Source organism: Porites lutea, chromosome 2, assembly GCF_958299795.1.
Source record: "Porites lutea chromosome 2, jaPorLute2.1, whole genome shotgun sequence".
In the NCBI taxonomy this organism is placed as follows: domain Eukaryota; kingdom Metazoa; phylum Cnidaria; class Anthozoa; order Scleractinia; family Poritidae; genus Porites; species Porites lutea.
Window position 1 is genome coordinate 23161487 of NC_133202.1, and position 21386 is coordinate 23182872.

A 21386-nucleotide genomic window follows, 5' to 3' on the forward strand; every position below is an offset into this window, starting at 1 on the left:
ACGTAGCGCTATTTTCAAGTCTACAAACCTCTCCTTAAGTGTGAAGACTTAAGGCATGAGTTTCAGTTTCTAGTATCGAATATATACAGTGAAAGAAACCTGGGGTCTAGAACGCTGACCTGTTCGTCTCTGATTCCTTTACCAAAAGATATGTCAAAGTATATCACAAAATTTCCTCCTTACAGCATGCTCGGCTACTCAAACAAGCTTTAAAATCTGACACTAAGAAGATATACCGCAGATACAGCAAGTTAAAAAACTGGAATGAAACGCGTTTACCAATGGCTTAGGCCCTGACGTCTTCAAATTCACGATAAAAGGACACTGTTAAGGCAAAAGCATTAAGTTTACTTTTCCAGTAAATTCTGTCTTGCGGCCTTTGGCAACAGACCACAGGGACCCGTTTCTGGAAAGTCCCGGTAACTTTTTGGGCCCGAAATCAAATATTCAAATCGAAATATAAAGAATAAGAGCGCTGCTCCTGGCTAGCAAACTACTCCATTTTGTTTCATTAACTGATAGTTTTGTCATGTTAGATGCAAAACTATTAAAACCTCGATCTTTAATGTAAACGGAGACAGCTTACCGGGCTCGTTAATTATCGGGACTTTCGAGAAACGGGTCCCTGGGGCCCGTTTGTCCAAAGTCCCTATAACTTTTCGGGCCCGATATCAAATATTTAAATCGATATAAAAGGAATGTGAGGAGCGCGGGTCCTGGCTAGCAAAATACTTCATTTTTTCATTAACTGATAGTTTTATCATGTTACATGCAAAACTATTGAAATTTCTATCTTGCATGTAAACAACACCAGCTTTAGGGGCCCGTTAATTATCGGGACTTTCGAGAATTGAACGGACCCAGAAGCGGATGCAGCCTTAATATCCGTTTCATTGATGACTGCCAGAGAAAGTTATGGTCGGAGACTTTCTTTTCAAGAGTTCTGATCATGAATTTCTGACGAGCCACCAAGTTTCAGTCTCAAGACTGGTACCAAAGCGCACACTCAGAAAATGGTAAATGACCGAGAGTAAAACTGAAAAAAAAGACTATGTGGGTAAAGAAAGTAGTGGTAGCGTTAGGCGATAGTTGACAGGGGCACCCAACGACAGTTTCCTCCTAAATACATTGAAAACCCTTTTAGGCTATCTAAATCACTAAGTTCTTTGCGACGCCATATAATTATAACAACTGTTCTGTCATCCACAGGGCAACTTGAGTAGTCTTTTCGATCGAAATTACAAGTTCTTGAATATTATTTTTTTGTGAATTTTGAAATTTTTTCTGATTCCCTCTCTATTACAAGTTTTGTATTCGAAAGTTTTAATTCCCTTTATATGGAGGAAACCTGTCTCGTGTAGGAGAGTCACCCGCCTAGCCGAGCGAAAAAAAAACATTGGCCCAACCGGCCTTCGCGCATGCTCTAATTGTCTCGCCTTTTACCGATACGGATCGGATTTGATCTAGACGGTCGGACCGAAATGTCTCCTTCCATTTGACAAAATTTTTTTCCCTAGGACCAATGATCTGTATCCTGCTTACAAGCACGATAACCAAACTCGCGGTGGCTTTGGTTTGGTCTTTGCAACTGGAATGTACCTTCCACTGGGCACGTGGTTTTTCCGAAATTTCAAACAGGAATTTTTTTATTCAATAGAAAGCGCGTAAAGTGCCTACGGAGAAACGTTGGCTCGGCTAGGAGGCTGACCCTACCATTACAAAAGGGCGACTGGACAAAGTGGGTCACCCTTCTAGCCGAGCAAACGTTTTGTAATTTAAACGGTCCGCTATGTTTTCAGTAAGGAAATGTGTGAAAAGTTGCCTCTTTCAGGGAAGCTTAGCCTGAGATCATGCCCTTTCCCTATTAAGGGAAGCTCGGATGGGCGGGTGACCCTTCTGCTCGAGACAAATTTTCTTCGTATAAGCGGGGCCTAAATTTTAATTCTTTACATTAATTTCAATTATTAATTATTATTATTATTATTATTATTAATTATTATTATTACTATTATTATTATTATTATTATTATTATTATTATTATTATTATTATTAATTTCAATACAGTGGAACCCCGTTGATGCGATCAGCGTTGGGCCATAAAATCCTGGTCGTGATACCGAGGTGGTCGCATTAAAGAGGTCTTCAAAATGATAAAATGACACGGAGATTTTCACGTCCGGGTGAAAGACTATGGGAGGTGAGCTGAGGCAAGAGGTGATCGTATAAACGGGGTAATCCCAAGGCGGGGTTCCTCTGTATATAAACAGACTGAAACAAGAGTTTGACGATCGAATAACCATGTTCAGATTAGAAAAATTTACGAAATCAGAAAGTTTACGAAAACTGTTATCCAAAAAAATGGAACTTGCATATATGAGAGGAAAGACAGCCGCCTGATAGGTAATAACGCGGTGAAATAGCTAGAGGTTGAAGCCTGAAGTCAATCAAAGGCACATACAAGGCAACGAGGGAAAGTTGACGTGAAAAACGATGTTTTTGGACTTACTTAGTATGGTATGGAAGCACACTTTAAGAAAACTTAGGAAAAAAAGAAAAAAAAAAACATGATTTGGATTGTTAGTAGCATAATATGCTACTTCTGGCAAGAACATTAAAAAAAGGCGTCGCTCGAATGGTTAGATTGGGAAGCCTGTGAATACTGTCACGCAACACTTTTGACCAGACTTTTATCACCAAAGAGGAATCGGCAGCCCGAAAGTTTCACTATCAAAATCGCACTTTTTGTGAGACCTAGAATTTTTAAATGGCAATGGATGTAAAAGTGTGACTGCGGAAAAGATAGGCCATGTTCTGTTTGAGGTTATTTTCACGCACCACGTTTCGTCGAGTTTTTGGATCTTCGGTTGATTAGCATGGGACAAGGCGCAATGCCAGTTGACAAGAACGGGAAAATGCATTTGAGGTAACAAAAATTATCGTTTCAGTTCAAATGTCTTTAATACAAGTGCGATTGTGAGTTAAGTTTCGTTTGGAGAGCCCAGCCATCGTGACTTGTCGAGCAACAACCAACCGACTTTCTTGAAAAGTCTCATATTTCAAGCAAAATTTATTCAACTTCAGAAGGTTCGGGTGAAGTACAAATTTAATTACCCAGGCCAATTCTTACATATGTTTTAGCACAATGTTTAAATAACAACTGGCTTGAGTTTCAGGCAAAACCAAGGTGTAGCACATGCCTAAAATATAAAACGCAACTTTCAGCCTAAATTTAAATTTCGTTTAGTCGAAAAAGAACCCAAACTAAAATAACATTGTTTATCTTCCAGATTATCGTTAAGATGAGAATTCATTACCAGACCAGAAGAAGAACCCTTTATAAATTGATTTATTGGGAAATATTTTACCCCGCTTTCTTCCTGTGTGCGTGCGAGCGAAATTTTGAGACCGCCTCATTTTGCCTCAAATTTTGGTTGTTTTCAAGTCGCCGACCACGAAAATTGATTTTGTCGATTTTCTCCAAATCCAAGCGGCCTTTTGAAAAACAAACTACACCACGTTTAGTGACTTACTTATGCCTATCTATGCACAAGATATGAGCGAAAATGATTTTTTGACTGTGGCCGCGAAATTTCGATTTTGCTCGATTTTTACAGACATTCGCTCTTAATTGTCTTACATTTGAAATGCTTTAATCAGTTCCTGGAGAGAGAGTTAGCAGCGCAAACTCATTTTCTCGTCCTACGATATAACAGTTTTTAACTGGCATCAGGGTCTATTCGACAAACATAAAAAAGAATAAACTGATCAAAAGGAATGACAGTCGAGGAAAAGGCACTTTGTGTCCTGCAGAGTAAGCCTGGCCCAGCTTGGCGTCCGCTGCTACTAAGTACTCGTCAGACTGGACCACGACGAAGGAGGTTAGTGGCGTGACAAAGTTGTACTTCAGTGACAACCGAAGCGCCTCAGATTTTAGACTCTCTTGTTCGTGGGCATCAGTAGAGACCAAAAGCTGAACAAGTAATTGTTTGATCTTCATGTAGGCCCAAAGACGCTCGGTCAGATCCTCTATGAGCAATTCATTCGAGGGAATAGTCAGCTCAAGAAGAGTGCGTGACGCCGGAGAGTACGTGACATTTTTTTGGCCGTCATAACCGCGAATATTCATGGACATCATCCTAGAGGAAACACCCTCTTTAAGCTTTCCACTTACCACAAGTTCTGATCCATTATAGTAATGCGCGAATGAAAGTGCAGTTGTATGTTTTTCATTCACGAGGGTTTCTGGGTACTCGAATCTGATTCTTAGTAGTAAAGGTGTGCTGATCTCGTCAAAGAATCCCTCAAGCTGACTTGCAGCGTCTTTGTCTTGGTAAATCCTGCGTGCTGTTCCCTCACTCTCTGTGGATAATGCTGTTAGGAAATCAAAGTTCAGGCTAAAGCCAAAACCAAGAGCAAAAATGGGCGCTTTAATTCCATTTGAGGCAAGAATGTTTCGACGTATCTGTAGTGTGTTTGTTTCTCCAGCCGTTGGCTCCCCATCTGTAAGAAACAGCACCATAGGAAACTTGCCAGCGATTTCAGAGTTTGATTGTTGAATGCTGTGCTTGAGTAAATTGAGAGCCACAATCAGGGCTTCATTGATGTTGGTAGAACCTGATGCCTTCACTCGTTCATCCACAAAGGTTTTTGCAGCCTGTATGCTTCCAGCATCGACTAGGAATACCTTAGACTTCCACACAGATACCGTGCCACTGAAAAGAACGATATTGAACGAGTCCCCCGGACGGAGTTGACTTAAAATAGCGTGCATGGCTTCGCGAGTTTGGGAAATCTTCTCTCCAGACATAGAACCACTTACATCAATCACAAAGACCACGTTTTTTGCGATCGAGTTTAACCCACTTGGAGAGAAAAACTGAACAAAATAGGAGCCAAGTACCTGTATAACGCTTTCATCTTTCCCGTGATGCACATCGTACCTAGGTAGAAATCCGGGAATTAGTGCTGAAGGAACAGAACCTCCACCTTCATAGTTTCCTTATCGCATATCTCAGGAGCATAGTATATATCTCGCACCATTGAACCAATAGAAAACGTTTTCCGTGTTTGCACAGCTTAATATAAACACGGTAGAGGTTGGGAGAATTCGAGACAGTTATGCAAACCCGAGACTTCGTCTCGGATTTGCATAACCGTCTCGAATTCCCCCAACCCCTCGAGTGTTTATATCAGGCTATGCAAACACAGGAAAAAAGCTTTATTTATAAAATAACTTTCCCGAGAAAAACTCAAAACTCTTTGTTATGGCACTGATTAAAAGAGAAATTCTTACCAGTCGCAAAGTCGTGTACACGAAGACTTGCACACGTAATCAGTTCTTGTTTTGCAAAAAGATGCTTTCCAAAATACGGATTTTTCTCGCTTAAAGTATCAAAATTGACACAGCTTGTTTGAAAAGATGTTCAAAGTTTCAGTCGACGAAGGAATGGATAAATAAAGTAAACTTGTCGAGTTTTGAACTAAAAAACTTTTTCAAATTTGTGCTTGCGTGATTAGCGCGCGAAAAGCAAAACATCTTGACGTCACAACCATGTTTACATACTCTCATGCAAACACTCCTCTCGGCCAATCAGAGCGCGCGTACTATCTTAGTTATTTTAAAGGTAATTGAAGACAGCCTTGGATTTTGTATTGCACGCTGTAGATTCTAAATCCCCAGGAATGGGTTCTAAATTCATGTCAGTGGGCGTGACTTGGATTCCAGATTCCAACCTAGCTGGATTCCGGAATCCCTTAGCCCAATCTGGATTCTGAAGACCAGAATTCCGGACTCCACGTCATTAAGCAAAAACTTTACGGATTTCGGAATCCCGATAACATTATAACTGCGGGAGATACACCAAAGGGGCGCAATTTAAAGTTGTAGCTGCAACTGTCACTAAAAGCTATACAAAAATAATTATTCAGCGTTTGTTGAAAGTACTTATAAGTGCGTTAGAGCTTGAAGTTTCCCATGCTTTGCAGGCTTCATTTAACTGAATTACTGAATGAGGGTGAGTATCATCTGAAAAATTATGGACATCGAGCGGCCGAGGCAGATAACACCCTCCGATATCTCCGTAATTCTTCAGATGATACGTACGAAAGCCGAATTCAATAATTGTATTATTGTTCATTCAAAATAATTCCTAGTTTGAAAACAAGCTAAAAGAAAACATGCTTACCTCCATTGATGTTAAGTTCATCTTCGATAGTGCATGTTTATCGGCATGTTTAGACTCTATAAAGGGCTGTTCAGCTCCGCAAATATTCTGTAAATAGCAGATGTCGTTCTTCGAGTTGTCTTCTTGCTGTTCTTGCTATGTTTTTAGCCAATAGTTCGCCTATTTCTGCTTGGTGAAACAAGTGAAACGTTCCGCCATTTTTGTTTTCACTACCAAAACAACTCAACCTGGTCTCCAGGTCTTGTCGTTTAACGGTTCAATAATCTACAACTTTGCTGCACTTTTGACGTCATCGGTTCAGTATGGCAAAATTCTTTCAAATTTGGTCAGCAGTAGCTGGTTATGATGAATTATGCGTGTGATTTTAGCCAATGAGAAACGGAGAAATATTTCGAATGAATAATAAATATGGTTATCTTATATACGTTTGCATAATTTAGCTATCAGAAATAATGATATTGGTTTTCTATAGAGTGTCATAAGAGGAGTAGATCACCTTCAAAATATCACAGTTGAAAATATAATATCACATTATAACTAATAAACAATAAAAGCGGCAGTTGTTAAAATTCTAGAGAAAAATGATGGCTTTGGCTGTCGCCCCTAATCCTCTATCCACAGTTTGCATGCAGTAAGTCATATTTCGCATACCGGTATTCGTTATATGCTTCCGTGATCTCATGCAACATATATACGCGCGTTTCCTAAGCATTTTCTATTAAAAAGGAGCATAGAATGTAATTAAACTGCATTGCAAAATAAGATAAGGAAAGAGAATTATGAAGTTGCCAAGAAATGTATTAAATTCTCCAGTCTGCTTCGATCTGTACAACGCAAATTTATAATGTATAAATTATTTAAATTGTGTTTTTAAATTACAAAGGTCACATACCAAATCTTGTTTACCTTACTATAAAGTCTCCGTCAATTCCATCAAATCCCTGCCTTTTTTGTTCTTCTTCACTTGGACTGTACTCGATATAAACCGATTTAGGCGATGCCTGTCTGGTCACAGCTAGAGGATTACCCCTTACCAGCGAATCGCTCGGTTCTTTGCGTATCTTCATCACGTCCACATAGGTTAGGTCTTGAGGCTCTTGAATATCAAGTGAAATGTTGAGCACAGGGACGATCTGTTTCGGGCGAACACTAATTACCTGTTCGTAGAAACCTTTTCTTCTTTCCAAGAGCTGTTGATAGTTTAAACGAAATTCAGCCGTGCTGTTAGGTGCCACGTTAATTCTGATTTCAAATCTATCCATTCCTCGTACAGCGCGGTCGTTACTTTGACTTACAAGCCCCGTATTTAAACTATTGTTCTTCGCGTTTTCGTACTCTTCTCTAGCTGCAGTCTTTTCCTTTACCTGTCCAAGGTACAGTTTGTCACCAACTACCATCGAGAAGTTGGAGATGAAGGCAGCTTGAGGAAGGTAAACAAGAAACAAAGCTTCCTTGTTCTGTGGAGATTTGTTCTCCATGACACTTGTCACAAGTGTACTTGCAAACCGTGCAGATATTTTGGACGCTACATGAAAACGTAGCGGTGTTAACACGGTATTTTGCACATCCCTTGGAAGGCGATTCACGGAACGTGCATTTAGATCAGCCGAGAACACTCTGGCGTGTGCAATTTCAACGTAGCTCACAAGAATAAATAAGCACACAGAGTACTCCATGACGCTACACACTGCTTTGCAAGCATCAGTAGCTGACGATGATGGAATCGAATGGCATCAGAAAGGTTTTTTTCCCTATTTTCGGATGAAAGACTTGACGCACTTGTAATTTTTTGACAGTCATTTTTCAAGATTGTCATCGTTGGTGCGCATGAACAAAAAAATTAACATCTGCGGTTATTTCTAATTGAATATTTCGCTTGAGTCATTCAGGATTGCTGTTGTGTCAAAATAACCTATTTTGAGGGAGGGGGAGGGAGGGGGACGTTGCCTAGACTACGTCTTCCGAGGCTTTTTCGGTTAATGCTTTTTAATTCGCTCGAACCACTTGGCCCGGCACGCATAGGCCGGGCGAAAAAATGAGGCCAAGGGACTAGGTAAGAGGGCACGAACTTTGACCCAGTTCCCTGCTCAAGTAAAAGAAGTGATAGCGTCCATAAAGCAGCCTTATATTGCAACACCGACCCGGCCAGACTCAAGTCAAAAAGGCTAATACTCTACACTTCCAGTCAAGTCTACTATCTTCAGCAGGATAAGTAGGGCGAGTAAAATACATAAAAGCGCTCATGAAAAGTGCCTCTCGCGAGAAGAGGAAAGTATCTCAATAGGTTTCTAAAATTGTTTTATTTCTGGCAACCGGCGTACGTAAAGTTAGAACCCCTTTTGTTTTAAATCAAGTGTACAGTTTTCATTTTCAAGCTATCAAAAATACTAGTTACGACATGTCAAACGAGAATCAACCGAACTCTACCGAGTAGTCATCGTGGAAAACTCGACAATGTCCGGCTGATTCTCGCTTGAAGATCGCTAAGTATAGAATTTGAAGTACACAGAGGTTGAGCAAGGACCGGGATAATTGAAATGATAGTTATGAAGAGCTAAGGTGTTGGACCGCGCTGTTCGCCAGAGAATTCGCTTTTGTAGCTGTTTAACTACAACTACACTGATATTCCAATTTCTCGGTAAATATTCCAATTTCTCGGTAAATATATAATTTGCTCTCCAATTTCTCGGTAAATTAAATTAGATTCAAGATAATAGATCCTTTCCCTGTTTTAAGGCCGCTGAAGCTCAAAAAAAGGTCCTGCGCTGTTTTCAAATTAATGTTTGCTGAGTTATAGACCGAGCTGAATCGGTAATATTTGTGCGACATATTAAGGAAAATAATAATAAGCTTTTTAAGAAACTAATAAAGCAGTTTGTTTAGTTTCTTTCAATAAACAGGCAAACCCTATTTAAACTTTCTTTAGTCTCTTTCTCAGATGGCTAAACTTTAAAAGTCACTATCGTGCCGTATGAGCATTGCCGTCTGGAGAACAGGAATCCTTTTCCCCTTCAATGCTGGGTATCGGTTTCTTTACCAACTTTTGCAAACTTGATGAATTAAGGTTCGGTAAAGCCTGCGTTACAACCGGCTGGATATCCGGTAATGAATGACTCACTCTAATATGACATCTGCCTTGAGCTTTCGGTCGAGCACTTGGTAGCCCTTTCTTAACCCCTGTTGGAGGCTTAGGTTCTTGCGTATGCGTGGACTGAATACATGGTAAGGCTGGTTTTATTGTCAAGCTGTTTCTTGCTTCTGCTAAAGGGCGAGACTCGGTGCGGTTTCTGTTTGCTATAAGTCTAAGTCGTGGCAGGGTCTCAAAATTTTCCCTCTTAAGCCTTAAGAACGAATAACTGTTTGACGACGATGGGGTGACACCACCCTGACTAGCCACCTTTGGTTGAAAGCTCGGCTTATTAACGGTGTTTCGGTGCTGCACAGTACTCCGCAGAGATGCCTCTGAATCTCTCCTCATGCGGTTCAACAATGCATAACTATTTACTGATGAAAGGTTTGTGCGATTTTGGTTTATCTTCTGAGGCATTTCCGAAGTATTCTGCCTTTTTGGGTGTGGCTCTCGTCTTGGCATTATTTCTCTCGATTCAGACCACGTGGCCCTCACGCCTGATACCTTGGGGGTGGGTGAATGTGCACGTTTATGACAGCTATCGTTTGATGTCGTCGCAGTTGCTGTGTTTACCAGAGTCTCTTTTTTCCCGAAACTGGAAAGTTTTTGTTCAGCCCTGGATTCCCCACCCTTTTTAATAAGTTTTGCTTTGGCTCGAAGACTGGGCAATGCCCCGTCTTCTGAAACTTGATAGCTAGTTTTTCCTTGTTTATCTGTGGACAGTGTGGATAACAATTGGTCCGCCGCTTGTGGAGTATCTAGCTTGGCTTGTCTGTCCCTTCTACTACAGCTCGATAGCACTTTTTTTGATGCCAAGCAGGTGCTTCTAGAAAAACTCTTTACTCCTGTACTTTGTTTTCCGCTTGGGTAATCCCCTATCACTTCAGCTGTTCTTATCGGCTGAGGCACTGGAACTTTCTGATCGATTAGTCTTTCAGAATCCTTTTGTGCTTTTATGTGTGGATTCCCAATAGAGATTTCTTTTTCTTTGAACTGGTTTGCTTCTTTGTCTTTGGATAATCGACCTTCCTTTTTCAAATCTTTTGCTTCAGGGCTAGGAGGGAGTTCCTTGTCTATGGGTTTGAGGCTAGGACGCGTTTTGTTTTCATTTGTCTGAATTGTTTTCTTGGCGTCTTTCGCTAACTTCTTCGTAGTCTGTTGCACGTTGTCAGTCTTCAGTGGCTTAATCATCTGTATATTCCCCAAATTACTTTGCAGATCATTTCCTTTTTTTTGAAGACTTTTCAAAGGCGATTTTCGTTTCTGCTGTAAACTGTAAGGTATCGTCTTTTCTTGTGACGTGGTTTCTTGTTCGGTTTTTGTTGCTTCATTGGATGAAAAATCTGGACAATTTTGTTCTTCAATCGTTGGAAGGCTTGGTAGCAATCGCTTGCGGCGAGGAGCTCCTTGCCATTTTGATGGTGGCCTTACCGCAGTGAGTTTGATACTAGGAGGATCTGTAGGCGGATCTCGTGTTTCCGGCATTGGAATACTCGGAGGAGTTCGTGTCTGTGACGCTGGAATAATCGGCAATACTCGTCTCATCTTTCTTACTCTGGTGCGCAACTTTATCTCTGGCAACTGTGTACTCGGCAAACTTCGTTCTTGGATTGTGGGAACAATCGGTAGCTGCCTCGATGAAGGAATCGTTCTTTTTGCTACGCTCGGCAGAACTTTATCCTCAATCCTTGGAAGGCTCGGCAAAACCCGGCCCATGGCTAATTTATCTAAAGGTTTTGCTTCTACTCTTCGTTCTTTGGTTGGACTGTTCGGTGGGCATCGTTTTTCTTTTAAGAAACGCCGACTTGCTGGAAGCGCTTGGTGAAAGCTTGGTAAAGCTTGAATCACTGTTGGTTGAATAATTGGAAGATTAAATTTCTCCGTCAACTGAAGCTTGCATGCTTTTGAGGCAAATTTCCATTCTAAACCGTTTCTCTCTCTTTGTTGATCATGAAAGTTACAATCTTGGGGCGTCTCCCCAAACGGATGCATTCCTATCGTTTAAACGGTGTACGTACTTTCAAAGTCACAAGTCAAACAACTGAAAGTGCCTGGAATCCGCTGTGACTAAACAATGAAAAATTGCTGACGAAAAGCGCGCGCCCGTGTATTCTAAAGGAAATTGGAACATTGCAAAAAAGAAATTAGTGAGTTTTCCCTCGTTCTTTTTTAGAGCGATTTGCGTATGACCTTGAGATGAAAACGCGCGAACAAAACAGAAACAAAAAAGGAACGGGAATAGAGCGATTTGATTGGTTTATTGAATGGATAAAAACGCAGGTGGCTTTTGCTTGGTTAAGCGAACTTTTTAGAAATCAACCGATACTTCGCTTTGACCTTTGACCTTATACTGTAACACGATTAGCCAATCGAACAATGCCCAGGCCTTCTCCATATTAGGGTTTTCTTTGGCGGGAAAACGAAGAGGCCATGTTTTGATCTTTTCATGCGTTGGGTGATAAAACAAATAACGAACGCTTTCTGAAAACATTTTTCAAGGTCATACGAAAATCGCTCTAATGAGGCTATATGTTCACAAGGCACCGAACGAATCTTGGGTATTTGCCCAAAATGAGAGGGAGACAGGGGTAACATAGTTACCGTAAATGATCTAACAAACGCCGGGGCGTTTATTTAATTTTAGGGGTCTAAGAGAGGGCGTTTAATAGATAGGAGGCGTTTATTTGAGTCGAGAGAGGCATTTATTCTCCTGACTTATTTTAACGAACTCAACAAAACTGTATACAGTATGCTTTTGGCCAAAAACGTTTTTGTGTTCCTGACAGAATCTCGACTGCGCGGGCTGACGGCTTTTGCGCTCCAAGGTTTCTCTTTTGCTACAATCAAGAGGGTGGTTTAATGAGTGCGACTTGTTTTCATATTTTAATCAAACGCTGAAGCAATGAATCAAGCAATAAAATTAATAAATTGATTGATTTTGCTCTTTTTCGTTATTTCCTCGTATTTTATATCGAGCAATTTTCACGGGGGGCGTTTATTAGACAGGGGCGTTTAATACAAAAAGTAACAGCCGGGGGGGGGGGGAGGGGGCGTTTATTTGAGAGTGGGCGTTGATTAGATCATTTACAGTATTTGAAATATTAGAACTTACAGTAGCTGGATCTCTCTGACCACATGCGAATCAACGGAAGAAAATGATCAAATAGTGGTAGCTAGTAGTAGTAGTAGCAGCAGCAGACGTGGTAGTGGTGGTGGTAGTTCTCATTAGTTTATTAGTATAGCCTGAGTGTAAACTGCGCATTTAACCATGCTTACATCGTTAATTGCGTCTGCATTGTTTGAAACAATCGATTGGTATTCCTGTGTCATGACTGTGAAGAAGCCGATCCAATAGACCAGCGGAGTAGCAAAGAAACCAAAATGACCCGACCCCGCAAGGGGCCCCTACATTCGGTGGCCATTATATTGGAATCGTCGCGATCTGAGCAGCTTTTAGCGACGACATTCGTAGAAGCGTTTGATTTCTAGACTAAAGGTAGGGCGTTTTATAGGTGTCTCGTTGAAATATACGAAAGAAAAGTTTCACTCTGTTATGCTTCGTTTTTAAAAGCCTTCCGATAGAAAAGGGGTCAGAAGTGTCTGGGAAATATCCTGCATACGTACTCCGAGGAGCTCAAAAAAGGTCTGGTCGTGAAGTAACTCTGCTTTTCATTTCAATGCTGTTTTTCAGTGATGGGTTGAATCCAGTATCACTGTAATAGAATTTAATGACCTGTTACCATCAACACTAACCAAAAGTCCAATTTTATTTTATAAGATGGAGAAGGCTCCCCTCCGGAAAAAAATGGGGATCTGGATGCGGTGGGGGGCGGGGCTGTACTGCCTCATCCTCAGATGGCATTGTATTGTAAGTGGTGATGTGTTTAGTCCCTGCTAACAAAGGCCTCATGATCAAGTTTGAAATATGGTGTTGACAGGCTAAATGAACTCATCAGCTCATCATTATAGTGCAAAACTTGTCCTTGGAGGTTTTCCTTCTTTTCTCTCTTTCTTTCTTTCGCGTAGGTTTTGCAAAAAGCATGGAGCACATGTACAGTGCTGGGAGTATGTATTTTAACTTTGCCTGGGAAAATATTTTATTTTTCCTGTTCCTAGTATAAGATTTAGAGGTCGTGAAGCCAGTCTGATGCATATTGTGGTTTGATTCTGACAGGATTTAATCTTAGATGCTGCTTAGTACTGATTTTACGTGACCTCTGATCTGTTAAAGCTTTAAACTCTTTATTGTGGCTAAATAACCCTTCAATAAAGGTTTTAGTATCTCTGGTTTTCTCAAAGTGCCTGGATCTGAATAGCTACATGCGTGTAGTTTTTTTTGCTCATGAATGTGATGATTTGTATTTTCTGCTATGTTTTGACACTAGCAATCAAGCTTTATTTGTTTACATTCACAATAAATAAATTACAAATACAGACTACCTGCAAAATAGCGGAGCTAATTGAGGCAGGTAGTATGGAGACGTGTCTATTGCAATATACAATATTATTCTTATGACATAAAGATATACAATAATTACGAAATTACAGAGATTAATTACATTAATGAATTCAAAATGTATTATTCTAATGACATAAAGATACAAGATATACAATAATTACGAAAGTACGGACGAGGTTAATCACAATTAAATTAAAATTATCAAAATACAATACTTAGAAGCATAAAATTTTACAGTCTAGTAAGCGGGTGAACAAGAATACATACAGCATGAAAGCTTTTTATCCTCTGCAGGACCATGTAAGCAGCCAATTTTAGCACTAAATATTGAAAAGTGGACGGGTTTTCTGAACTTGCTTTTCCCAAGTTCTTAACTGTAGTTTGCAGGATGTTGAATTCTCATGGATAGCAGCTGTGGAAAGTGATCAGATCTGAGTAGGAGCACTAAGCTGAAGCTCACGGTTCTCATTAAGTTTTAAAGTAGACAGCCAGGATGTGAGAGTAGGCGGCTTGGCAGTCAAGTGCTGTAGGCAATTTAAGGCTTTCACTCCTTCACTCTATCCATTTACCCCAAGCCAGTTGCTGGCACTTAATGAGAACCCTGAAGCTGCACTAGTTGTGCTGGGAATCAGTCAAGATCATTCTATAGGCACTGATGAAATCCATTTTGTTTCTCCTTGGACTGGAGTGCAATTTCCTGCAGTTCATCCCTTTGTAATTACTTTTTTTTAGCTTGAGTAAATGTGACTGTATTGACAAGGGATGTTCTCTAAAGAAATACACGGGCCTCAGCGGGCTCAAGAAATAATCAGTTAACAATTCAAGGAGCATGCGTTTTGTAAAGTACCATCCATGAGCGTGAACGGCAGCAACATTAAAAGAAGGTGTTAATAACACGTCAAATAATAAAGAAGAAGGCATGGATGGACAAACTCGAAGAAGATTAATAAAAATGGATTCCAATTGGGGCTTGGAAAACTTGTTAGCCTAACAGTTTTTGAAAGTTCATTTTTTTGTTCATGGTGTTTTGCAGATGGCAGAGAAACGACCAAGGTCACCTCCACCTGGATTCATGAAAGTACAAGAACATTACTGGGAGGCGGCTAATCCTCGTAAAAAGCGTCGACCTGTTAACGGACACACGGGGATATTTGCCTACCATGCAGATGACTGCCTATGCGGCATGGCTGGATGGCCTTGCTGCCGAGATGGACGCATTTGGAGTTGCTGTGGAGAAACTGAAAAATACTGCAAATGTACCAAGGACCAAGGGAAGAAAAAGTGATTGAATGTTCAAAGTCAACGAATCTAGATAGGATTGGGCAGTTAAGTAAGAACCCTGATTTATGTGCACTGTTACAGGACTGGCACAGTTAGTGCCTTTTCATTTCGAACTGGGACTTTTGTTAACATTTTCTCAACCAATGATACCCTGTGAACAGAGTTTTCTCTCTTCCATGAATTTTAGTGTTAACAAAGTTGTCTCTCACAGGGCGTAAAACAAACCAGCTATGCGACAGACAAGCCACGTGATTGACTTCGTAAATGCTAGAACCCATTCAAGAGAGAAACCTATGCTCGCAGGATAAACCAATGGAAGATTGGCCATGCAAGTTTCTTATCGCCAGCCATTGTCATAGTTGAACAGGACGTCTGTTACCTGGTCATCATATTAACATGATTATAGACTGAATAAGACATAAGTAGTACAGTCAACTGCCGATATTCAAACCTTCTAGGGAAATAAAAAAAGTTTGAGTTAGTGGAACTGGAAATAAGGAAATGGGATGGGGAAGGGATGCAAGTAACGTGCACAATTCAAAGCTTCAGTTGGTAAATACTTATGGCTGGACAGTGTATTTAAACTGGACTGACAAAAAGGAAAGACAGAGAATACAAAAATTTGTTTGAAATATTTTAAATTTAATGTTTGGACTGCAATACACTCTTTTCAACTTGCCAGGTGCTCAAAGCATGGCTCTAGTTATTGAGGGTAAATTTTTATAGAATTGGTCTAAAGAGAAACAAAAAAATTACTTTGAGTTACCAAAACGTTCAAGATATCGAGGGTATGAGTTTCCAAAGGTAAAAGTATAGTAAATGTATCAAGGAAATCCGGGGGAAATCGATTTCAATTGCAGTTAGTGTGAGGTTTGAGTTAGCTAGGGTTCAAGTTATTGACTGTATGATAATTTTTATAATAAAATATTTTCTGAAATCAGGTCTCCATCATCTTATAACAGTCAATCTAGTACAAAAATTTTGACATAAGTGTAGGAAAAAACAAAGCAAAAGAAGACAAAAAGAAAAGGTGTAGTTGGGTTTAATTAAATTATTCATGGTTAGATAATTGACCAAATGGTCCAGTAAATATATTGAAAGTCTAACTGACAGGGGTGTTACCAAGTCATAGACCTGTAGGCTGGGGCCTACAAATTTTTGGATTGATCACTCAACCACTTGTAATAAACTATGCGTTATTGGAGTGAGCTAAAAAGCTTAAGAGCTCAGAGTGTTGGTGAGGTCAGCACCTATTAGTCATACATGCAATTTTCAGGATATGCAGAAATGAAAGTCAGCCAGGCCTAATGCTCCTGGGCTGGGTTGTTTGAAGCTGGGTTAAGGTAACCCAGGGTTAGTGCAAAATTTGAACTCAGATATGAGAGCTTAAAAAGCAAATTCAGTAAAATTCTCTTTGCCTACAATTTGATGATTGGATACTGTAAAAAGAAGAGAAAATTATCTGACAGAGTGCTTTTGATAAAAAGAAAGCGAACCCGGGTTAAAATTTAACCCTGGGTTAGCGCTAACCAGTGTTCGAACAACTGGGCCCTGACTGAGACTGTCATCAGTTAAGACATAATAACAGAGCTCTCTTGCATGCGAAGCGGAGCACCATGCGTAAGAAAATCTATCCATCCCCGAAAATTTGGTAATCATGTGACCGTGAACCGCCTGAACGACCATTCGTCTGCACCACAGGCTTACCAATGTAAAAATATGTATAGGTGAATTTTAAAAAGTTAGAATGAAACGAGGGTCAGTTTGAAAATCTCCTAAGCTTTCTCAAACTGGCCGGCCCCTATCAACACTAAGTTCTTGTTACTTTTACTACTTTTTGATGTAATTTCCCCAGTCATTTTTCATAAATGACTTGTACATCATAGTATCAATATACAGGTTCCCCTTTAAGTGATCCATCTCATGCTGAATGATTCTTGCTGGCCAACCCATAGTCCTCCATGTGATAGGGTGAGCTTCCATATCCAAAGCAGTAATTTCAATCTCTTTAGCTCGGGGTACAAGTGCAGAATAACCCTCTATGCTTAAACACCCCTCGCGGAATGCCAACAAAGTGGAGTCAATTATCCTAATTTCAGGGTTTACAAACACTCTTGGTGGAACTAGTGCAATACCCATGCGCTTCATCTCTTTATCACTGCATCCTTGATCTTTCAATTCCTTCATGTGTTGTCCTGTATACTCCATTGCAAATACTTGAAGCCCAACGCCAATCTGAGGGGCAGCGATTCCCTGACCTTTCGCTTTCCTCATAACCTTGAACATTCGCTCCACCATCTGCTTAAATTCGGGGGAGTGGATAGTTGAAATGTCTACAATCTCTGCTTGTTCTCGTAAGATGGGATCGCCGACTTGACGAGCTTGAAGACTATCAATATTCAAAAGAGTTCTGAGGGAGCTGGGAATCCATTTCGAAACGTGACGACAGCTGATGTAAAGTCCATTATAAAGAAACCCAAATTTTGACAATTTTACGGGAGAAAATGCCATTTTGATAAGGTGAAATAACACGAGTCAAACGTAACAAAAGCCACTTTATAACATTTCCGCCATTTTCTTTTCACTTACTATAATAATCATATATGAAGTACTTACCTCCTCTCTCCAGCCTTTCGCTTTCGGGCGAAGAAATTCTCCCCAGGGACGGGTCCCCTAGGGCAGGGTTAGTCCGTTTCTGCTTTCCTAGAGAAAACCTCGAAAATCAAACCGGAAGAGGAATTTTTTTTTGCATTATATTTGACCTTTAATTTTCAAATCCAAAAATGTAAAATACAATTTAAAAGTGGGAAGCCTCTTGACCGCTTCTTTTCACCTTAAAAGTAACCACCCCTCCCTAAATTTGTTTTGATGTAAAAACAAACCAAAATGGCGGCAGATTCGTCGTTTCACTGGCCTGCAGACAGAAAAGACATATATAAGTTTCCGGAGAGAGTAGTTCTGTGGGACGAGGATGAGGCCGAAGATAAACAAATTAAACAAGTTGGAGCCTCAGCCTGCGGGGCTACTGCAGCGTTGAACGTGTTGGTAAGTTTTACAAAATAGCTGAAATTAGCAAAAATTAAAAAAAAAAAGAAACACTTTATTAAATTCACCTTAAGTTCATATAAGTTTATCTATTTTCCAGTCTCCGAGAGAAAATCAAAACAGCCAAAATGCAGAAAGAAGAAGAAGTAAAACCTTACGCAGTATTAGCACGCACATATAGAAACAAAATTACCTTAACACGTTACGAACCACCATGTTTTTTTATTTTTAATTTCTCAGCTGTTGGCCGGCTGTGATATTTTTAAAATATGTAAAATAAGATAAGCTTATGTAGCTTTTATCTCATTAAAAACAGAGACTTTTATTTAGCTTTTTAGTTATTTATTTACATCAATCGGTAAAATATGGAGAGAGAAAGACAAGATCAGGCGAACATTTAATAAGCTTATACATTTGAACCTCGATTAAGCAGCCACCTTTGGGGTACCGCCAAGTGGCTGCTTAATGGAGGTTAGGCGCACAACAGAGGTTCACCATAAATAAGCATAACATGAGCGTAATCATAGCAGAAACATCACTTTATTTTGAAACAAACACGCGACAGAGCAGTATTACTGGTCCATGATCAGTCGCCACCTTCAATCTCGGACTGTATTTTACTTCATCATATTCTTAAAATAAAGCCAGACTAAGTCTATGATTCATGTATCAAGTGCTTGATGGCCGCTTAATAGAGGTGACTAAAATGGGAGGACTCTCTTTAGGATGGCCAAAAGGTGGCTATGTATGGCCGCTTAATAGAGGTGGCTGCTTAATAGAGGTTTAAGTTCCCATTCTTTTCTACAATTAGTTTGGGATTTTCAATTCTGGCCACTTAATAGAGAGAGGCCGCCTAATGGAGGTTTCAACTGTATTAAAATTATTCTAACATGACTATGAAGCTTTAGGAACAAATTGCCAAACTGAGAGACTGGAGCTAAAGAATACCAACCTAAATATAGAAATCTTTATCAGAAAGCCTCAAAATCATGTTAGGATTTTAATATATTGAGGCCCTGTAAATTTCTCCCATTCAAAGTATATGTAATGTTCGCAAAAAAGGTAAGAATCATTCCCTTGAAAACATCACATGACCTGTACTTTGAAAGTAATGTATGCTAGCTATTAAACAGATCTACTGATGAGCTTATAATTCTAATATTGTCTTATAACAGAAGTTGCTTGGAAAGAATGCAGTGGTTGATGCTGCCATTAAAGCTGTCGACACAAAATTAAGGGATCTTGACGCTCCTTTACCTCAGTACCTCTTGTCGCGCAGTGTAGCAGGAACAACACATACTGACCTTATCAAGGGTCTTGACAAGTTGTCTCAGGGTAATGTTATCGGACATTTTTTTCACATGTTCCCTGCTCGTGACTTTGACTTGTCAATCTGGTTAAAATACTGGCTTAGTAATGGTGGGATACCTTTGGCAACACTCAATTGTCAAAAGGTCCGTTTGTCAGATGGAACAATCCCAGATGCTTGGCATCACCAAGTTATTTGTGGTGTTAGCAAGAATGGTGTACATCTCATTAACCCAAATGAAGTGATTCCATTTGGTGTTGTTTCCAAACAGCTCTGTAGTGATTCAGTGCTTCTTATTCGTCGTAATGATGTGTTGCAAAGATGGAACAATACCCTTGACTACTTGTGTTGGAATTCAGAGGGAGATAGATGGAAGGAATTGAATGTGCAGGAGCAAATTGATCTTATGGTAAAAGAGGAAACTTTACTACTACTCCATGGTAATGAGATCAAATACAAGGAGCTGTTGATGACACATATTACCATCCCTGCTATATATAAATCGGGCATTACTATTTTTGTTTTGAGAGATTCTAAAGCTCACAAACTTTTAAAGAATGCCGATGAGCTACCCTTGCTGGAAACTGCTTGTAGTGATGTTCTTGACAGTGAGAAACAAACTATGTGCAATGAGGGGACATTGAGTGTTAATGTATAAAATGTTTCACCCAGGAGATTAATTTTAATTTTTGTTGGGTGGGGTGGGTGGGGGTGGTCACAATTTCCAAACAAATTTTTTGTGAATAAAAAAATAGGCCAAAAAATAAATATCTCCAAGTACATGACTAGCTAACCAGTGGAGAACAACACAAAAACTTAATTTATTTCATGCTGCCTATTTCAGAAAGTTAAACCATATTGAAATCTACTTTCAAGAGCTATTATTTGTGTTGCAGTAAAAAGTAGAATTTTTGGGTACTGGGAGAGAGTTGATTTTAAAGTAGTATTTACATACGTAGTATTTAGCTAATGAAGTGCAACTGAAAGTTACAATTTTGATTGAAAATTATGTAAAATATCAGAAGTGACTCATGTCGGAGGGGAGGGGGCTGACAAGCAGTCTAAATTGTTATTGGATTATCTCCCATATGGGATGTAAGAAACAGAAAAGCCAAGCCATCTGAAATGCCCCCATTCCGTAGAATTCCGAAAATGAGCCCCGGGGCTTATATTTTTCAAAGGCCCTTTTTGAGGGGCTTATATTCGGAGGGGCTTATCTACAGAGGGAAATTTGCGTTTCAGAATCGATTGGGCTAGCCTTATAGTTGGAAGGAAATTTACTGTTTTTGCTTTGAGGGCAATATCCAAGTACAAGCCTTATATTTGCAGGGGCGATTTAACAGAGGGTTTTTTGCGTTACGAGGTTGGAGGGGCTTACATTTGGAGGGGCTTATACATGGAGGGGCTTATTTTCGGAATTTTACGGTATGTTCCTCAATACGATGCTCCTGAACCTGGACCCGAAAATCGTAAGTTATTTCTAATGAGAGAGACGTGTTTCGCCTGAAAATCCATGCTTCGATTGATAAGAAAAAGTCCAGTGACCTCAACTTGGCGAAAGCAAAAGCAATGATCATGGGATTTGCTACCCTCCTAGCCTGCTCCCCCAGACACAACTTAACTCTGGTTGAGTCCCAACCATTCCAACCTCGTTCCCAGGGTTCTCTCCCGAGAGAGAACCTTGGAACGAGTTTGGTTAAATCCGTCTGCCAATCAGGATAAAAGGAAATTTTAAATGCCCTTTGTTGAGTCCGTTGGGGCATACAACAACGATATCGGTGCTCATCCGCTGACGTTACTAACTGAGATTAAATTACGTGTTCAACGCAGGCTCCAACTCTCTGAGGATAGTTTAACCCCCTTAAACCCTAAAAGGCGCTTTACCCTAATCTGTGAAATGAGTGTTTTTTAACCCTAGTCAGTAAAATGAGCGCTTCATTACCTAAATCAATGAAAGTCGACCAAGATTGCTCGTC

General features: G+C 40.0%; 3 protein-coding genes across 3 annotated transcripts; 1 reads left to right on the forward strand and 2 right to left on the reverse strand.

The window, feature by feature from the left end:
• Positions 1–3142: 3142 nt before the first annotated feature.
• LOC140928051 (inter-alpha-trypsin inhibitor heavy chain H4-like) lies at positions 3143–8042 on the reverse strand. The gene is made up of 2 exons (XM_073377777.1): positions 7093–8042; positions 3143–4941 (listed from the first exon to the last, which is right to left on the reverse strand). Exons 1-2 carry the CDS (start codon positions 7860–7862, stop codon positions 3735–3737), a joined length of 1977 nt encoding a protein of 658 aa, XP_073233878.1. The 5' UTR covers positions 7863–8042; the 3' UTR covers positions 3143–3734.
• An 8040-nt stretch (positions 8043–16082) lies between these two features.
• Positions 16083–17637, reverse strand: LOC140928054 (peptide deformylase, mitochondrial-like). Its single transcript, XM_073377780.1, has one exon. It carries the CDS (start codon positions 17565–17567, stop codon positions 16887–16889), a length of 681 nt encoding a protein of 226 aa, XP_073233881.1. The 5' UTR covers positions 17568–17637; the 3' UTR covers positions 16083–16886.
• Positions 17638–17778: 141 nt separating this feature from the next.
• Positions 17779–20077, forward strand: LOC140928055 (uncharacterized). Its single transcript, XM_073377781.1, has 2 exons — positions 17779–18101; positions 19277–20077. Exons 1-2 carry the CDS (start codon positions 17943–17945, stop codon positions 20066–20068), a joined length of 951 nt encoding a protein of 316 aa, XP_073233882.1. The 5' UTR covers positions 17779–17942; the 3' UTR covers positions 20069–20077.
• The last annotated feature ends 1309 nt before the right edge of the window (positions 20078–21386 follow it).

What these genes read in the sequence shown, in the direction of transcription:
- LOC140928051 (XM_073377777.1), bottom strand. Translation starts at nt 7,862, where the DNA reads ATGGAGTACTCTGTGTGCTTATTTATTCTTGTGAGCTACGTTGAAATT. An exon ending in GACGGAGACTTTATAGTAAG is followed by an intron (nt 4,942 to 7,092) that starts GTAAACAAGATT and finishes ATTTCTACCTAG; the next exon opens with GTACGATGTGCATCACGGGA.
- LOC140928054 (XM_073377780.1), bottom strand. Translation starts at nt 17,567, where the DNA reads ATGGCATTTTCTCCCGTAAAATTGTCAAAATTTGGGTTTCTTTATAAT.
- LOC140928055 (XM_073377781.1), top strand. Translation starts at nt 17,943, where the DNA reads ATGGCGGCAGATTCGTCGTTTCACTGGCCTGCAGACAGAAAAGACATA. An exon ending in CTGCAGCGTTGAACGTGTTG is followed by an intron (nt 18,102 to 19,276) that starts GTAAGTTTTACA and finishes GTCTTATAACAG; the next exon opens with AAGTTGCTTGGAAAGAATGC.